This window comes from Chanos chanos, chromosome 1 (assembly GCF_902362185.1).
Source record: "Chanos chanos chromosome 1, fChaCha1.1, whole genome shotgun sequence".
NCBI classification, from domain to species: Eukaryota; Metazoa; Chordata; class Actinopteri; order Gonorynchiformes; family Chanidae; genus Chanos; species Chanos chanos.
This window is the reverse complement of record NC_044495.1, coordinates 49,803,037-49,823,475: the sequence shown is the minus strand read 5'-3', so window position 1 is coordinate 49,823,475 and position 20,439 is coordinate 49,803,037. Positions and strand designations below refer to the sequence as shown.

The window sequence follows — 20,439 nt, the reverse complement described above, 5'->3', positions numbered from 1 at the left end:
CCTATACAATCCATCAATGTTAAATTAGCCTAATCACTGAATCAAACTCAAACGCTGCAAGAAGAGGAGTAGGAACAATTCACGACAAATAACTGAGCATGTTTTCAGTGTGGATCATGCAGTTCGGTGATATTTATTTGTTGTTTTCCTAGAAGTGCTATTTGTACAGTTTTACCAGGAAATGTTCGAGCAATGTTGGGATTTGTGTCAAAATGCCCTCTCATTCAAACGCAAAAATTCTTCTCTCTCTCGGCACAGAACTATGCGTTTCGCAAATGCATTCTATGAGATAAAACAAAAGTGAAAAGGAAACAGTGATAAATTTACAAAATGTAGTACCTGAAAGAATATAAACAAGTGACAGCTTCAGATTAAAATCAGGCTTCCATTAAAATTCCTATCTGTGTGGAGGAGGAATAATTACACCAGAAGTTTATCAAGATCATGGAAGAACACGTCTCAGAAAAAAAGTAACCCTCCCTACAAACCCATTTCTCTCCTTTACTCACTGAGTTCTTTAAAAGCAAGGGGTGGTCAAAGAGAAAAAAAAAGTAAATAAAAAGAATTAAAAAAAGAATCTGTGTCCTTCAACACAAAAAATCTTTGAGAGAAACAGAGGAAGAGAGCGAGAGCCTGCGCGCGAGAGAGAGAGAGAGAGAGAGAGAGAGAGAGTGAATGAGCAAGGGAGAGCGAGAGAGAGGGAGTGAATGAGCAAGGGAGAGAGAGAGAGAAAGAACGAATGAGAGAGAGAAAGCGAGAGACATAAGTTTGAAAGGACCAATCAATGTTATATGAACAATGCGTAGACAGAGGAAAGCCTTACATGAATGGCAACAAATTTTGTGCTATCCTACTCATTCTGGGTAGTACATTACAGTACAATTCTTGTCGTGGTTGCTGTTAATGGACTGTCTCTCTGTGCTTGTCTTGAGTTGGTGGTGGGGGAAAAAAGGGAACAGGAAGTCTACAGTCTTTGAAGTTTTATGCTTGGAGCTTTACTCTGTTTAAGTACGTACCCCTTGAGTATGCAGCCTTGCTACAGGCTTATGGCATTCTCACAACTGCAAAAAAAAAGCAAGAAAAAGTGTGTGGGGGGGGTGGGGGGTGCCTAAGGAAAATCACCAATCCAAGTTATCTAGGATCTCACAGAAGAGCCGAAATCCAGACAAACTTACTGGATCAAAAAGAAACGCTCCACGCATTGGGAACAAACGTACGCGGCAGGGAAGCTCCTTATCTTCTACGAAGCCGCAAAAAATCCGTGAGGACACTTACAAAAACCCACTGCACCGTCAGCAGTTGAAAAAGTAGGAGAAAAGTATGAGGACATGCGCTAGCTAACGCCTTCAGGTGAACCCAAAACCAAGTTTTCTCTTCCTCATCCAATAATACACGAGGTGTTTGTGCGCACCAACTTTCACTCAATGGAGGCAGGTTATTCACTGAGGAGAATAGCAGTTTTGGACTTATGTGGTCCATAGAGTGTTATAATCTGTTTAGCCCTTCAGTGCTAGAGTTTGAATTTTGGCAAAAATACACAAGGGAAAAAAAGTGTCTTGTTAAGTTTTTCAAGGTCTGCAAAGTTGTCTACTACTTTATTTTGTCGACTACTCTATTTATCGTAACAGCAGTGACGAACCAACAAGTGCAACAAACCCAGAGCGTTTTATTTATTTATCCACATTACAGAAATAGCCACGCGCTGCCAAGGGACCATCATTAACTCCAGCTGTTACTGAGGCAGCCATATTAACAGCTGACATTTGAAAGCATATTAAAAAAAACAAGTGGCCTTCCTCTGTGTTTACTCTGGGATTTCTTGCGTACATCAAACGAGGGTTACCCACCACAAAGCCGAATGACCTAAAAGTCCCATGGGGGGGGGGGGGGGGGGGGGGGGGGCGGGTTTATTTGTATACTGCTAATTAAACCCGGCTGTCGCAAACACTGAAGTTCTTCATGTTCTTGAGCACCTAATTAAGTGTCACTATTTCCATTAGACACAACGACCTCCTTTGGGGGAGCCCTAAAACACATCCTCGTCTTAGTGCTACAGTACCACACTCAGACAGGGGGAGTTTTGTCATGTGTTAAAATGCAGGGCAAGTCTGCGCAGTGACTCTGATAGTAACTGTAGCTGAGAATGCTTTTTTTTCTTTCTTTCTTTTGTTTTTTTTTTTTTTAACCAAAATGTTCTTTCATAGGTCTCTGCACTCAAACAAGAATCAGATTAGATTTTGCTTGGTGTGCCAAACTAATTTTGATAACCGCCTTGACGGTAACAAAAGCAGGGGCACAAAACAGTTTGTCGTTTTTGGGGTTTTTTTACGTGGAAAAATGCCCCTATCCCCACCATTCTCTCTTCACTTCACCAACCAGTCAAGGCATTTTATTAACCCAGTTCTGGGGTGGTACATTAACCCCTAGTGTTTCTATATCCAACAGGTATGACACACACTGTGTGCTGAGAGACAGACAGTGCGCTTTCAGGCGACAGAAGGACTTGTTCTGTTGCAGCTGCTGTGTGCTGGTGGGACGAGGGGTGGGACCATTGGCTTGGCCCCATCACCCAACAAATCAGTCTGTTCTGGGCACCGCCACGGAGCAAAGCATCTGCGTGCAGTTTAGCTGCCAGGCTACTATGAAATAGAGGAGCAAAACTTTTTTGAAACCATCAAAACTTCATGAGGGGTTCTCTTGCAGTTGTTCTTCTTGGATCAAAAGTGAGAGTGCAATATCGCTAAACCAGGTAAGGTTATGAAGCAGAATAGCCTTTTTTTTTTTTTCAAAAAACAGTCCCTGAGTCTTGACTTGTGTATATTCTCTCTCTTTGCTTTGGCCAGGGAGTGTAATCTTTTCCCTCATGTCTGAATGAAATAGTTTTTTATGAGCTCTCTCTCTCTTTCTCTCTCTCTGGGGGAGAAGGCAGCGGGAGCCTCAGGCCACTGGGCTAATATTGCTATCGGCACCTGAGACAGAGAGAATCAGGAAGAAATGAGCATGCAAATGCAATGCGCTTCAATCATACTTTCCACTTTACATTTCAATGCATTTTCAAAGAGCTTTAATAGAAATCTTTCTTTTTTTTTCTTTTTTTCCAGTGCTCTCGTTAAGTTTCTGTGCACATATTTTTTTTTTTTTTATACTGCATCAGAAGCGGTTGCTATGGTTATGTGTATGCACTCACAGACTATGAAGTAAATCTCAATACCACAGGAAATCACTTGTTGGTGAATCAATTTCACATTGGGCAAGGGGACAGACTGCCAGCCATGGCAACTCTTATTCTCATATTCTAATGTCCAGCCTTATTATTATAACAATTAAGTGAATCATCATAACCTTTGCATTCTTGGGAAAATCTTGAAATGTCTAAAAAGAGGCACCCATGATCCTGATGTCCAAAAAGAGATTTAAGAAAGAGAAATCGGCATGATCAAAGAGAATGAAACTTGGAAGGAAGAAACATGAAAATTAGAAACTTTCATCCTCAGAAAAAAAAAAAAAGAAAAATGCTTCAAAACCCTTGATAGGAATACAGATCAGACACTGGATGCTTCCTCTATTTTCGCAACACAAACTTTGGCTAAAATATCTTTATCCAAATGCAGGACGACAATACTTACCTAGCAGAGCAGACATGTTCTGGAAGATTCTCAGCAGTTCAGGTGTGATGGCAGGGCTGTTTTCCAGTGTTACCAACCTGAGCGAAGAGACATGCTTACAGTCAACACATTTATCATGCTTTTCTTTCTTTCTTTCTTTCTTTTTTTTTAGATTTTAATTTCCTCAGCCGCTATTTGGCAAAGCGACTGAAATTCATCCATGCCCCCGGCTATCTTTCAGAAATGCACTCAAAACGCTCTTGGTATTTTGCGATCCGGTTTCAATGCAAAGGCTAAAACCTGCCACATTCAAACTCGGGCCCTGTTATCGCTGACCGACACACGCTACTGGGTCATCACGGCACAGAAAGAACGGGCAAAAAAAAAAAAAAAAAAAGAAAGACAACAGTAATATCCGAGCACAGAGCTCAGCTTTTAGTGACCATGGAAACGCTAAACTAGCATCAATTCAAGCAACAACAACACACACACACACACAAAAAAAAACGGTTTCTGCCTGAGTACATACCCATATGCATGTATGTGTGAGTGATTTTGAGTGTGTGAGTGTGTGTGTGAGAGAAAACATTCAGTTAGATGCAGTGGTGACACTGAGTAGGTTAAACAGACACTCTTCTCCTTTTAAATGTCTATTTGCACTGCTTCTAGCGACTCGCCTCAGCTCTACAGTCTGACTCCTAAATGCTAAACGTATGAGTGCAGAGGACGAGGGGAAAAAAAACAAGACTGTTCAGTGTGAAGGAAAGAGCAGTGAGCAGAGGAGAGACAGGACTGGAGATCATGGGAGTGTCGAAGTGGAGAGCAGAATAAAGGAGGAAGACAAAAAGAAAAAAAAAAGAAAGAAAGAAAGAAAGAAAGGGCTGGAAAAAGAGAGGACAGGGAGAGAAATTGAGGCATGTTGTCGAGGACTTTCAGAATTCAGTGTGGATACATGGTGGAGTGGAAACGGTACATAAGGTGTGTCTATATGTGCCAGCTCCATACTGCCTGAGTGGAAGAGAGAGGTTTCACTGTCGACGAATGTGAAAGGATATATAAGAAAGGCGTATGACTTGAGAGGCAGACAGCGAGTAATTACCACGCTTTACATTCTTGACGAGAGATCTCTGTTCTCATCTCCCGACGACATGGTCGAACGTGCTTTGTGGAAGCAATTCCCCAATACAGTTCACAGTAAAGCAGACTTCAGTAATTAATGCTATCCTATGTTTTGTCTTTGACAGCTAATTAGACATGCTGAACTCGCGGGCACGGCATAATCTTCACAAATTCAAATGACTTAGAGGGAGAAATGAGAAGGGTGGGGAGCACAAGAAAGGTACAGAGAGAGGGAGAGAGAAAGAGAGGGAAAGAGAAAAAGAGTAAAACAGAGAGCATGTCTGCTCCGCGACAATCTTTATGGATAGTGTTATACCGACGCGGCTTACCACGGTCTGACGCAGAGGTTTTGACGTTTGACTTTTTCCAGGTGCCGAGACCAAGTGCAGGTTTGAAAGTTTGATTCAAGTGTGTGCGTGTGTGTGTGTGTCTGTTCGTGTGTAACTGGGGGGGGGGGGTTTGTACAACCTAAAGGCATGCCTTTCCAGCATCCCCCCGGGTTGTACAAACCTATTGCAGATAGGAAATAATACAAGCTCAACCTCATCGAACGAATAAGTCAAGAACTACGATGAAGATAAATAATTCATAAAGAACCAGCAGACTGAGGAGAGCGCGTGGAGACGTGTGTGTTCTGTATGCCTATGAGAGTATACACCATCATAAAGGTCAGGAGGAGTTCAGATCCCCTTTGTGTGTGTGTGTGTGTGTGTGTGTGTGTCTGTGTGCGCGCGTACCAGAGTTCCAGGCCGTCCTCCAGCAGGTAGACGTGTGGGGGCTGTGAGACGTCCGTGCTGAGTTGGATTACAGGCAGCAGGAAAGGATACAGGTTCTTACTTTCCGCACCAAGTCCCTGAGACATGAAACACACAAAAAGCCAATGTCAATGGCAAGGTACACGAAGGCGGATCGTTTCGTTTAGAAAAAAAATAAGAAAAGAAAAAAAAAAAGAAAAAGAGAAACATTTGTCATGGCAGATAGAACTGAACAACTGAACGAAAAAAAACCTTCATGCAGGAAGATATTGAAAATGAAAATAATTTCTTCTGCACACCAGACTAAAATCAATCAATAAATCCATTAATTAAACAGTAAAAAAATACATTAAAAAAAAGTTAACGGCACACGTGATTAAAATCATAAAAATAGATAAACTTCGTTTTTAAGATCGTTTTACGTGTAGTATTTCTCATGCGGACGCTCCAGTCTGGTTTAGTCTGTGAGGCTGGGACAGGAGAAGAGACTGGTTCGCCGTGATCTCTGTATGAGCCTCAACATGATCACAGCTTCACTCCTGTTTTAACTGTCAGGTCCAATCACAGGTCTAATCACAGCACCTGTCTGTGATCAATCTGCTCCCATCTCCCACACTTTCTCTGTGACTCCTTGCTCACTGTGTAATTGACGTGGACTAAATGTAGGATCTGAGAAATCTAAGCTGTAGGAAAATTGAATTTTCTTTTGAGAATACCGTGGTATCTTATTGTTGAGTACGGGTTGGACTGCAGAGGAACAATGAATGAATGGATGATTGAATAACAGATAGATAGACAGATAGATAGATAGACAGATAGACAGATAGATAGATAGATAGATAGATAGATAGATAGATAGATAGATAGATAGATAGACAGACAGACAGACAGACACATACAGACAGATAGATGTTAAAAAATACTTGGGCCATCATTCGGATGTTATGAGACCTATGTCAGTGACTGAACTACACAGTCTCTCAGCCTGTTTGTTCACAGCTGACTACAGCTATTCCCTCTCTCTCTCTCTCTCTCTCCACTCACAGGAATGACTCTGACACCCGTCTCCACGGCTGGCCAACCTAACGGAAAGAGCTACACCGCTCAGCACAGTCATGACTTCAGCAGAGATAAGCAGGCCATCAGCTCCTTTTTTGTTTTGTTTTGGGTTTTTTTTTCCAGGAACATAATTCACCATTTGATTTGATGTCTACACCGGTACCACCTGCATCCCACGGAGTCCCCAAAATATCCCAGGGGGAGAACATTCTGGAGGGAAGCACCAATTTGTGGCGAGAAAGTCTCAAAAAACTAGTGGGAGGCATAATTTTCAGTCCCAGTGACTTCGGGAGTTTAATTGCCTGAGGTTTGGCAAAAAAAAATAGCAATACATGCACAGTGTTTACTGGCAGAACTGTGACCCAAATGGCCCAGGCATAGTTTCCCATAACAGGTAACTGCCGTATTTAGTAGGTGATGACAAACAAACAAACAAACAAAAGAAAAGGTGCAGGTCTTCATGGCAGGTGGGAAATCATCTATCCATTATGGGCATATTTGTGAAAATAAAACTGTTGGCCAAGGACATGGGAAAACAGGTAACGATGTTTCTCTTTAATTATTCAACATCATTGTAAACCTTTGGAAAAACAAAGCAAAAGAATATGGTGAAATACAAGCTTCAGTGTGCTACAGAGGATAATAAACTCCACTGATGAAGTCTCAACTTCTTTTTTCTTTTTTTTTCTTTTTTTTGTGCATTCTGGCGCCTCAGTTATTGAGTGTAGCCTCCTGTCACGGCTAAAGAGAAATGATGACATTACAAATGCGCCGAGATGACCATGCCGCCGCACTGCGAGGTACGGAGCGATGTTAAATCAATTCAGTGTCCTGGTCGTGTTTCTGGGGAGTTCATATTAAGGCCAGGGAGAAAGTAGTAGTTGGAGAGAAGAGTCCTGCTCCCAGGAGCAAGCTACTTTATTTTTTTATTTTTTTTTAATGCGCCCCGTCGGATCGGCGCGTGCTCTCTGGGTGCTCTTGGCTCCCGTAAAAACGACAGCCCTCAAAGTTATTCTTCACTGGAGCTGTCAGTCAGAACAGACGAGACTGTGATCTCTTGTCACAGCGGAGCGAAAGATCCAGGTTAGGGGGGGGACAGCCCGAAACCCGTAACCCAGGTCTGCCACTCGCCAAATCTGAGCCCTAGACCAACTAACAAGCTCAAGACTTTGGTGAAGACACCACAGGCAGTCCCAGCGCTGCCCTGCATCCGAAGATTCAGGACAAGACGGCGATAACTGCCAGAACAAACTACTAAAGAGTCCTTTGTCTGCATAGGTTATTCAAAGCAGGTGCGAACACCTGACATGACAGATTGTTACATCATCATTTCAACATGAGACATCAGAATATTGGGGCCTTGATGTTGACAGGTATGACGGTAATAAAAAGAGAGACTATTCTGTGTGTGCTGGGGTTGGTACATGCCGAGTCTTACTTATTAGCCAAATAATGCTCTGTAGACAATGAGCAGTCTCTCTCTCTCTCTCTCCTTCTCCTTCTCTCTCTCTCTCTCTCTTTCCTCTGTGAGTCAGACACTTCTCTTCGTCTCTGCTCTTGTCAGGGACACTTCTATTCCCGCTTTCATCAATGTCAAGCTATTCGGCGATAATGTCTCGTATAAAAAGCACGATAATGATCGGTCTGACACGAATATCGAGACGAGTAGTACGCCGATGATGTAATAATGATAATAATAATAATGATAAAAAAAAATAAACAAACACTCTAAGAACGAAGCAGCACTCTAACCAGTGCTGTCCAGCCTTGCAAAATAATCGATGTCTGTGCCCCGATGTAAACACATTTTTGTCATTCAATTTCAAAAAAAAAAAAAAAAAAGAGAGAGAGAGAGAGAGAAAAGGGAGACATAGTTTATTTGGAAGAGGTAAAGCTTCATTTGTAGGGAAAGTCACCATAAGGAGATGATGAATCCTGTATGGGCTGAGTGAGAAAGTGGTGAAGGGCGGGGACTCATTTGTGCTACTCATTTTAAAACACAGTTTGGGGGAATGGGGACATTTGACGACTGACTTTGGATGATTCCTTGTCCTGAGATTTCCTCTCCTCTTGCGCCCAAAACATTTTGTGAAGCCAGATGCGAAACCATATGGCCGACTCAGTGGGCAAAGCGACGTGCGCAGAGGGTTGGATGATAAAAAAAAAAAAAAAAAAGTAATAAAAAAAATATTTCGACAACAGTGAGTTTCAAGCACAAACAAGGTTAATGACGGGACATATGACAATAAAGTCGGCTTGGACCCCAACAATCTTTTTTGTCCAGAAAAGCAATCCAGAAAGCAACTAAGGACAGATGGGGGAAAAAGAGACCGAAAAAATTCCCAATATCCAAGCTTGTGCTCTGTGAGATAAGCTGTGCTCTCTGTCCATTGTACTGTACTGAATGTGTGAACCATGGCAAGAGTTTCTGGCATACCTATATGTCTGTATACTATCTCCAGACACAGGGAGAGGACACATCTGTGTCGTATCCCAGGGTGCAGTCTGTGTCTGACTCAGGCTTCTCTTTCACCTGAGACGTCCCAGACCCGTCCCTGTCCAGAACCCGTGCTTGGATCGCTCCAGTTTCAGGCTTGGTCTTAGTGGAGGTTATTGGGATGAGGATTTTTTGAGTAATGTTTGATCTTGGCTTCATATTTGTATTGCCATAAAAACTATCTGTGGTTCTCAACTCTAGTTTACTGTTCTTTTTATTGTTGTTGTTGTTGTTGATGGTGGTGGGGGTTGAGAGGGGCATGGGGTCCTTCACACAGCATCAGTTCTCAGTGTGGGGCTGCACAATGAATCCTCCATAAAGAAGAACCCAAAATGAGGAACAAACAAACAAACAAATAAATAAATAAAGAAATAAACCAGCCGGCGTGACTCAGCCCTATCATGAGCAGAGGACGCACGATCAGAATAGCCTGCCATCCGAGAGCTCCGTACAGACTGTTCAAAAGTTACCCAAGCAGGAAAATCCACCCTGACAGCGGAGAGACTGCTGCTCTCACAGCGAACGCTTGCAGCGTGGATCAGAGAACCGTTTAAAGAACGCGAGGATTTTACTCTTTTTTTTTTTCTTCTTTTTTCGCCCTCAGAGTGGACGAGACCCCAACAGTGAACACTGCGCTCACGCTGAGAAGCAAACATAACGTCAGAACTGCGAGATGACTGAAAGGAAAGTAGCAGAATGGTGTGTGTGTGTGTGTGTGTAGAATACACTAGAATATCAAAGCAGCTGGTTTTTTTGTTGGTTTTTTTTCCCTTGTACGGGCTTTCCAGAGCCCTCGGGCTTGTCGTACCTGTACCAGGTGGATGAGGGTGGTGAGGATAGCACAGCGCAGCATGTTGTGTTCCTCCGACTGCTTCCACAGAAGAGGCAGGTACTGAACCAGGCAGCCCACATACGGCCGAATCTGAGGGGAGAGCAACGTAAGCCGTGAGCGCGGTGTTCACTTCAAATCAAAGCGACCGTTCAAATGTGCGTATCGCGGACCAGGAACTCTACAATCTGTCCCTTTTTTTTTTCTTTTTTTTTTGTCTGGTCTGCAAGACATGAAAAGGTGATTGTTTTTGCAAGTAAACAAATTTGCTCTGTAAGGATGAGAGGCAAAGCCATTTGGAGTCCTCTGCGGAAAGAGAAATATTGGTTTGATTCTTTGTTCAAAAAGAAGATGTTAAATAAGGACAGATTAAATCTTTGGCCAATTCCATTGAGAGATTTTTTTTTTTTTCCTCCCCAGAAAGTAATGAGCAGCCCCAGCCTCTGTTCACACTTACATTTGCGAAAAGACCGCAACTGCGAGCTATAGATTTCAAAGGGCTTCAATTTAACATTTTTACCCTGGGCTAATGTATGCCTATCTCCCAAAAAGCAGGCTTCTGTTCCTTTCTGCCAAAGCCGAAATGAGACTACTTATTCACTTTCATGTGGCTGATGGTCTGGCTTTTTCACAAAGACTGTGGAATAAGGCAAGCATCACTCAAAAAGAGGACTCTTCACAATGCCGTTAAACACCATGAAAGGGAATCTGACCAGCGTGTGTGGGGGACCATGTCATCACTTTTGAATTAAAAAAAAAAAAGGGGGGGGGGGAGAAAGCATTCGCTATGAAGCCACCGATTAAAGGGTTGACTTCCACGTTTTACCAATTTTAAAATATTCTCTGTGAGGTTACATAAAGTATGCACAATAATGTAGACTTCTGCAGATTAAAGACAGGGTAAGATCCCAAGGAGAGATTAATTAAGCTGTGCTGAGGTCAGTTTAAACTCAATTAAACAGGCTTCAAAATCCACATTTAATATAATATGTTTCAACTCAGGGGTAAATATTCAAAACATAACTCTAAACTGTCATTCCCATGTCCCTATCTAACCTACCATGCATACTTTTTTCTTTTTTTTTGTATTCAGCGTTTACAAAGAGAATAATACATGAAAACCTAGTAGGGAAGTGCAGTCAAAGCTTCCAGTATGAGGATTGTTCCTCTGTAAGCTTTCATTTCACAGTCGTTCCTGAGTGTCTGAAACGCTTTAACGTGTGCGCTATGCCAGAATAAATTCAGGGAGAAACTGATAAAAATTCATTACTGTATTCGTTACTGCTGTTGTGCCGTTGCTGGGTTTTTTTTTTTTTTTGTCTGTTTTTTGTTTTTGTTTTTTTTTTTTTTTTTTGATCGGGCGATATCTGTGCCACCGTAAAGCAATGACATCATCAAACCCACGCAGTTAATCTGGACGGGAAGCCCGAGGTTCCGTTACCGTGGCGATGGGTGGACGATAAGTGAGATGCGAAAACCCCAGGAAAAGTGTGGGTCTGACCTCAAAGCTCACCTGAATGCTGACCCTCTCTATGACGCACGAGATGACATGCAGCACCTGCATCTTCGTGTCACACTCCGTGACCTGCTGCAGGAGCTGGAAAAGCAGGCCGAAGATAGACTCCAAGTACTGGAGGACGGGGGGGAAAGGCAAAATACAGAGAAAGACAAGAGAGAAGGGTAGAAGTGTGAGAGAGAGGGAGAGAGAGAATATCAAAGCATTAAATCATTAAAATGTTTCTTATGCGATTCTTCCAGTTAATGAAATTGAACTTGAGGAGTGAGAAGTCTCACCGGCAGGAATTGCTCGGTCCTGAATTCAAAGTCATCCACTGGTGAAAATGAAGTTAAGGTGAATGACTCCAGATGAAACTCAGCCTTTCTGTAACTACATTCAATCTAATTTTTCATAGATCAAGATTAATGGGACCAACAGGTGTTTTGTTCGTTTAACAGGAACTATTCAGAGATACCACACACACACACAGAGCTATGAATTTTGGCACTCTTCATGCTCTTATAAATATAACAGTTAAACATGATCGTAACTAATGACGGCTAAAACATGATGATTATCCCGGCTGTGAGACAGGATATCAAGCTTCAGCGTTGTGGCCGTTTCAATGCGGACCTGCAAAAAAACACACAAAAAAAAAAAAGAAAAGAAAAGAAAGAAACGATTACATTTTAAATCACAACAAAACCATCGTTATGATTCATAGCAGAATTCAAAATGAGTTTACAGTTAGAATAGATTCTCAAGCTTTTGCACCTGGAGCCCTCAGATCGACTCAGAAAGTCGTGATGTGCTTCGTATCTCCCATTGGGACATTCTCCACAGCCTCAGGTAACCATAGCAACTTGCCATACCATAGCAATCATTAGCCAAAGGAGGAAAATGCCAGAAAATACCAACAGTATTAACACACTCCATATTTTATAAGTGTTTAGGTTGATTCGCAACATAAAGACCTGAACATTTACAGTCCCTAATAAAATTTTCTGTTTACCAAAGATTTCTGACTTTGATGCCCATATCAGATCATGAAGCTGTTGAGATTGATTATAAAAACCATAAAGTTTTATAAGTTGCTTCACGGGGGCCCATAAAGAAGGAATGTAGGTCGAAACAGCTGATCATAACGGATTGGGAATTCAAATTTGCCAAGATAAAACGGCCTCTGTAAGACAGAAACGAAACTCATAACACAATTGCCTGTGAAGTCTGACAAAGAAATAAAAAAAATGAAAAAAAAAAGGGTGGCAAAGCCCAGCCATAAAACTCAATGCACACTAATGTGACTCCATTTGGTCTCTGTGCACCTGAGACTCACAGTGTAGCACATAGCAACGTGATGCTATGAAACCAGGCTTTGGTTTCAAAGCCCATTACAGGTCAGTTTAAGATCTTTAACTGATCTGCAATGTTATGAGTAACACTTATCTCGTCGCCAACGGGTCTTAGAACATATTTATAAGTTCTAAAATAGGGTCTGACTGATTTCATATCCATCCAGCAACATCTTGCGCTGAAGTTATCCTATTTTTCAAACCCATAACAGCCCACACCACGCAAAAACAATCCGTATGTGGTAGGATCCTGCTAATGCGGAATGCCCTTTGGCTAGACGTATCATTATTATCATCATTATTATGTACTGAGTGTGGGCTGAGAGCGAGTGCAGTGGAGGAATGAGGCAGAGCTGAGAAGCCCTTCAGAAAAACACCTTTCCGCATGGCTACTTTCCCCGATGAAGCGTGACGCAGAGGCTGGGAACTACTTCTTTCACACAAAAAAGCAAGAGTAAGAAAGAACAACAACAATCAAAAAAAAGAAAGATTGGAAAATATTGGAAATGAACGTGTAAAAAGGCACTGCGAGAAAGGCCGGTTCGTGCCTGCCTTTGACAGGCGTGCAGAAGTGTGATGGGTTGAACAGATCGCACCAGGAGGTTTGGCACTGTTAAGGCAACATTAAGGCAAGAATGATGGGGGTGGGGGGGTGGGGGGGGTTTACTCAGGAGCAAGTCTTTAAATATTAACTTCTAAGAGCTTTCTAAGATCATATCCAGTGACAGAATAGATACAAAAATACATATTCCACATATTGGATTCGCTAAAAGAAAACAAAAAACATATTCCACATAATGGATTCCCGAAAAGAAAACAAAAAACACTGAGGCCTAATTATATGCATAAAGAAAATAAGCTGAGTGTGGTGAACTGAATATTTACAAACCAACACTAACAATCTTAAAAAAATACAAATGTTTTACTTTTAAGTTTTTTTTGTTTGTTTGTTTTGTTTGTTTTTTTTTTGCTTGCTTTTTTTTTTTTTACTGAATTCCACTAATATCTCCCAATTTTCTGAGAAATAACTATCACAGAGAAGATTAGAGGAGCTTCTTGTGGCTGGCAGAATCTGCAGCGGCCTGGCACATCAAACGTTTGCTGGGGGGGAATAAAGTGTCACTCGCTAACGGCACACTGGAAGCTCCGCAGAGTAAATCTGAGAGAATTTACGTCTGAATAACGCTCACAAACAATGAAATGTGACGAAATATTCCCTCCAAGGCAACTAAAGCGGTATAATAGGACCACCGCTGGCTGGGACCTGCCCTGGCTCTTAATGACTCCGCATGGTACCTGGCCAATTCGCAAGAAGGTCTTTCCCTCCCCCGCTCCAGACACTGAATGCATCATTGTTATCTGCTTCCTCAGCTTTGCCTTTGTGTTATGGATATGAGCTTTTCCTAATCCTGCTATCCTTTCCTTGAGTGCGTGCGACCCATGAGAATGGAGACGGGGGAGAATAATTTGGGGGGGGGGGGGGGGGGCTCGACTCTCATCGTTGTCGGCACCTCTGAGAGTGAATGGGTGAATAATCCCTCACCCCCCCCCCCCACCCCCCCAAAAAAACCCTTCCCGTCTCACACACCCGCCACCCACACGCCCATTCCAGACCAAATAACGGGAGAGAACCCAAAAGTGGGTGGTGAAAGCCAGAGAAATGAAACGCCTAAACAATTATAAAGAGGACAGGTACAGAGTTTTGGTTATTCTTCAGGAAACTTGATCATGTTCCTGCTTGGGAGCATGCATGAATGATGTGTGTCGGCGCAACATGTGCAATTAGTCAACCGGGTGTTTGACGACAACTAATAAAACACCTTGAACCCAGACAATCTAATTTCCTCCATGTAATGGAATCCTTGGCAACACTGATGAAGCTGAAGTCGACTTCATCAAACAAATGATTTTCTGAAGTTGGGATAGCGGGTGGGGGGAGAAAGCAATCTTACAGGAACATAAAGAGTTCAGCTCTGGAACGTGGTGCTAACCCCAGCTGTGAAGTTGCCGTGTTGCGGCTTCATCAGACGAAACGAGAGGAGATGAACACACGGGCTAAACGTCATGCCTTTCCCCCCTTCTGTCAATAACCAGGTCTCAACAGCCAAGAGGAATCTGTATCCGTCCTCTCTCTCCATCCATCTGCACTCTGTTCTCTGAATGCTGGAGTGTGACACGCAGGGTGGAGGTGGTATTTGTAGTGAATAAACAGCTGGTGGGGTGTTTGAGGAAATCCATCTTTCTCTTCAGAGGACTCTTACCCTGCTGTGCCTGCCAGGTCAACTCAAAGTCTATTCTGTCAACACACACACACACACACACACACGTACCCCAATCGACATGACAGCACCTCTCCTGCTCTGGCCTCGTTGTGTTCACGAGGACAAACGTACACACACACACACACGCACACACACAAACACATGCAAACACACACACACAAACGCACACACATGCACATGCGCAGGCGCACACACAAACACACACACACACACACAAACGCAAACGCAACACAGACACAAACACACGTAAACACACACGTAAGCACATACACACACACACACACACACACACACACACACACACACACACACACACACACACACACAACACAAAAAATGTGTGCAAATGACTGTTTAGACATTCATGTCACCCAATCTTCCATGTGCCGCTGCATCATCTTCTAAGTGTTGAAATGTAATGCGCAAATGCCTTATTCGAGTTTACAGTCTACTTCAATTTCCAGGGCTTTAGGAACATCTGGTGCTCTCTGTATAGTAGTCTGCACAGCCTGCAAATAAATGGGAGGCCTGCTTTGGATCTGCTGCACTAAGTTAATACTGAACATGCAAACTTTATTTTCTTCTTCTAGCAGAAAGCAGCTGCAGGCTTGGAGAGAGGGATAATGGTGTTTGGAGCCAGGTCCGAATTGTCCGTCTCCCAGACGGTTCCGGTTCCCTCAACAGGGGCTCAACCCACAACAAACTGTCTGCCTCAAATTTCTCAACAACGGGTTAAAAGCCTACCTTCTTCCCTTACTCCTTAATACTTTAAACGGGAAGCCGTAATGAAGAGCTGGAGCCCTTGCCTCTGTAAGGTGAGTTTTCCTGTTACGGTGGCAGTACAAACAATCCTTATGTCCAGTAACATCAGCAACAAATGGATGGTTTTCAACTGTAATCAAGAGAGCTGATTGCTGCAAGGACATGCAAAATAAAAAAAAATAAAAAAAAACTGCAAGGAAAAATCCAAAACCCCTAAAAACAAAACAAACCTGATACAGTTGCCCTGACAGCGTGAAAGATTTCATTATTGTACAAACACCCACCCAGAAGGCAAGGCAAGTGTAATCAAGGCTTCAATCAGTGCGGACGTGTAAGAGAAGGACATATTAAGCATTTTCCACTCCTCTCTGCTCAAAAAAAAAAAGAGGGAAAAAAAATTCAAAATCATTGTGCTTCACTGCTAACCTTTGTCTCAGAGATTACACGGGCCTTTATTATCTTCCTTGAGTTTTCTCATTTCAAGTACAACTTCTCACTCAATTGATTAGGCCTGTAATCGCCGACCTGTCCTCCATTTAGACCTGCGCTAAACATTTCTGTCTGACTGATGCATAAGACAAAATTTACAGATCTTGCTCTCTGTAATTTTCATGTAATAATAACTGTGTGCATCAAACTGCGGGGTAACTTCAGTTTTAATGATTTGTTTTGCTTTCATCCGTACTTCATTAGATTAGTTCATAAGACCGCGTTGAATTGTGGATGCCTTGTATAAGCGAACGAGAAACTTTTTATTGGGCAAGGACTTGCACAAATGTTAATTAGCCCTCTTGATCACCATGACTAATTTCAAGCCTGTCCAGTCCATTTTAATCTTATGTTATTTGTTAAGAACTAAAACTGCTCCATGTTCCATGTAACTTGTATTCTAGACAACATTTGAAAATGCTCTTCCAACCGCTACAGAAAAACAAATCTATGCATCACTTTGATCAAACTCACAAAAAAAACCATACCCAGGTTTGACCGATAAACAAAAGGCGCATGTTATACGATAGAGACCGGCCATCTTTTGTTACATAAACAAAGACCTCCATGTGACCAGATATGTCCCTCAGGGTTCCCTAATTGGAGGAGACAGTATTGATCTGAGCCAATGAAACATTTGTCAAGTCGTTCATCAATAGGACACCTGATCGATAAGCTGTATTTCTCTTGATAATTCATGAATGTTATCTTTCCTCATAGATTATCACAACACTCTGGAGAGGAAATTATAATCACGTACAAGGACTAAAGGAACAATTGTAGCTAAGAATGATTTAATTACACTTTCACTGATCAGTTTAATTAACACATAACACGACACTGAATGCAAATAAGTGATTAGTCTTTATATGCTAATGAGTTAAATGCATGCGCATGACTAGACCAAAAAAAAAACACACACACACAAGAAGTCACGTTAATTATGACAAGCTTCACATAAGCAATAAATACAATGAATGTGCGTTTAAATCTCTCTATCTTTTTCTTAATAGATCACACTAATATACACACTTACCACAAGATCTGGATCCTGCATGAGGCTGAGGATGACCTCGTAGAGCAAAGGTCGAAGGTCAGATTTGAATTTCACGGATATCCACTGTCCGATCAGCCAGATCACCCTTCTTCTGATCAGCTTATACCTGCAAAGAAGTGTCAGATTACCAACAGATAAACCAGAGGACTTGCTGCCAAAGATCACTTCAATTCAACGACAATTATTCATGCACTAGAAATGCGCTCCAGCATTTCGAGAAGACATACTATTTCATTAGCTGCAAAAACTGGCAGAGACCATACAACTGAGTGTCAAATTGTTCCAGGTTACAATAAGGTAATGAAGTGCATCTGTCTTTGATCAGCTACTCATGCAGCTTCAGGCACTGAAAAAAAAAACCCACTTTCTCACACTGAAAGGGATCAGACAAATCTAACATTAACAGTACTTCAGATTACATTTCAGGAAACTCAAGAGGAATGCACTATTCTGATCAAAAAAGAAAAAAGCCCAGTATTACATACAGTGTAACATATAGAGCGACGGTCTGAACTTCTGACTTCTTAAAACTTTGTTCAAAAGACTAACACGTGCTCTTCATCACTTTAGCAGCACGTGTTTTCACTGACTTAGCACAATGACTGACGATCTTCACAGCAGCATGACCGTCCAGATGGGGTCGTGAGACGTGGATTGTCAAAGTAGTCAGTTATCTCTGAGCTCTCTCTCCAACACTCACTTTCTTTTTTTTTTTTTGTCCCCTACCTGAACCTTATCGGTCATTGCTGAGTTAAAGACAAAGTCTTTTCGGTGTGTTAGTCATGCTCTCTCTAGAGAGGAAATCAACCACAAGGCAGTATATATCATGGGGTATCCTCTACAGAACACAGTAGAGGGTTTTTTTTTTTTTTGTTTTCCTTATCCAAGCTGGAACAGGAGATGGGGGTTGGGGGTAGAGAATCGGTACCAAATGGGAGTTTCAAATCATGTGGCGTGATAAATGTGGTTCAAGCGCAAACTCGATCACTACAAAATGTTAGCGACCCGGAGGACTCTGAGTGGCAAATTTTGAGGAGGGAAGTCAAGAGAGGCCAAGAGAGAAACCACCTGGTCTTCATCCGAGGCAAACTGCTAACGTCCAAGTCAAGGTTTAAGCCCGCTGTTCTCGGTCACTTTCCAGTGACTGACAGGATAATTAAGGTTTGGGAAGATAACAACTCTGTCAGTACAACCCCTGCTTCTATTACCAAAACATTCCAGACACCTAATTACATAAAATAAAAAGGTCACAAGACCCGGACGGCAAATATAAAACTGAAAGTCATAATGATTCCGCCCTTCAGTGAGAAAGGAGATAACACCACAATGTGATGTGTTAATTACACAATTACTGAATATAACTTTTGAGGGAAAACAGTTAGAAGGCAACGAAGTCATTATTTAAAAGAGTTTGTGAGTGCTTGAGTGAATTAAACTGAGCCGGCAATCAAACAAGGGCCCCATTCCAGTTCACTTCTCCTCACCTGTTGGGTCCCTCGTTCTCCTCCTGAGAGGAGAGCAATATAAAAATCATTCTCATTATTGTCACTGCTTTACAGATTTGCTTTTCTCAATTCATCGTTTTTAATTAAACATAATTCGGTAGGCTTTAAGGTAATTAAGAGAGGGAGACAAAGAAGGTCAAAACTGACTGCACACACTGCTTAGCTGAATTGACTACTACAGTCTGCCAATAGGTTCCTGTTGATTCAAAATTAAATAGTAAAAGAGATTTTAATTATTTGCGTTACTTCACACATTTGTTTTAACAGCAGGTAATTAAGACTCAAAGTTTGTGTTAATATGACTTTTTTTTTTTTTAATCATACGCCTACCATTTCAACCAATTTCACTACCAATTTTAAAAACCACTTGAAGCTAATTTTCTCCCTAAAATTCTGTTCGTCACCACTCATGAGTGATTTCCTGTTTCAGATGATATGCAGTTTATCCACCAAAGCAGCTGTGTCTGCCCAGATCCAAAATAGCTTGGGAAACAGTGCTAAAAATGGGGGAAAAAGAAAAAGCGTACCCAATTTAAAAAATCATCATACCCTTTTTCAAATTTAAGGATAAAGTTGATGGGTTGCCTTTATTGTTTGGACCACATGAAAAATTCATAGGACTCCCTCGCCGTCACTGATCATAATAGCTGGTTCAGAGATGGGCTCCAGCCTCGTATGAATCATGGCTTTAATTCAAGAGAGGGAAAAAAAAAAAAAAAAAGAAAAAAGATGAGCGAGAGACCAGTCAACAGGGAACTTTCAGGATGTCAAACATGAAGCCTTGACAGACAATGTCACTCAGTCAACCCTGAGAGCCTTGAGCTTGCCGGTGGCAGAGGAAAAGAAAGAAAGAAAGAAAGTCAGAAAAAAAAAAAAAAAAAAACCTGATGGATTGCAGGTTGAACAGAAAAGCTCCCCTGTCTTCAGCTCTCCAAGAAAGCGGTATGAGAACATGATGGATGCACGCTAAGGACACATCTGTTCAATGGACGTGGAACGCACAGTCCAACACGTGAAACGCTGGAGGACAAAGTCGGGTGACATTTCAAAGCGTGACAACCTGTCGTCCGGTCGACACAAAGCTGCTTGCTGCGCTACTGCCGTGACAGGCAAGCTCCTGAAACGTGGGTGGACGAAGTGAAACAGCTTCTATATTTTCACTCATTATATTTATTAATTACTGTATTTGCAATGAAGATTTGCAAGGGACTCCTGGTGTATGATTTACGGTAGGTGCAAATCACATGGGGAAGGCGATTACATAAAGGGACGAGCAGTTCAACTGCAGCACCTTGGCAGCTTCTCAAAGAGTCACCTGGAGCTGACGCAGACTACCAGCACTCCATTCACCATAATTAATTAGCTGTAACTAATAAGTTGAAACCCAAAATCCACATCAATCCAATTGGGAAATTAATCATGAGGTGTCTTTTGAAATATGTTCATTTTAATAATCGCAGGCAAACAAAATCTCAGAGCAACAGGAAAATCCAAGCAAACAAGTTCATAAATAAATAAACGACGTCGGTTTGAGACTGGAGTACCTTTGTCAACAACAGAGCAACTTCTGCTCCGGGGTCGTCATCTTGGAGGGCACCTAACGTTAACTTGTCTCATTTGCATGCAAATA

At 42.0% G+C, this 20,439-nt stretch overlaps 1 protein-coding gene across 1 annotated transcript in view; it reads right to left on the bottom strand.

The window, feature by feature from the left end:
- ipo11 (importin 11) overlaps nucleotides 1-20,439 on the bottom strand; it is a 92,192-nt gene that overhangs the window by 34,352 nt on the left and 37,401 nt on the right. Inside the window, exons 16-22 of the mRNA XM_030774504.1 lie at nucleotides 17,284-17,410; nucleotides 11,962-11,995; nucleotides 11,659-11,699; nucleotides 11,378-11,494; nucleotides 9,844-9,957; nucleotides 5,462-5,577; nucleotides 3,627-3,703 (exon numbers count right to left, since the gene is read on the bottom strand). Of these exons, the coding sequence (XP_030630364.1) occupies nucleotides 3,627-3,703; nucleotides 5,462-5,577; nucleotides 9,844-9,957; nucleotides 11,378-11,494; nucleotides 11,659-11,699; nucleotides 11,962-11,995; nucleotides 17,284-17,410 (626 nt within the window). The remainder of the gene's footprint in view (nucleotides 1-3,626; nucleotides 3,704-5,461; nucleotides 5,578-9,843; nucleotides 9,958-11,377; nucleotides 11,495-11,658; nucleotides 11,700-11,961; nucleotides 11,996-17,283; nucleotides 17,411-20,439) is intronic.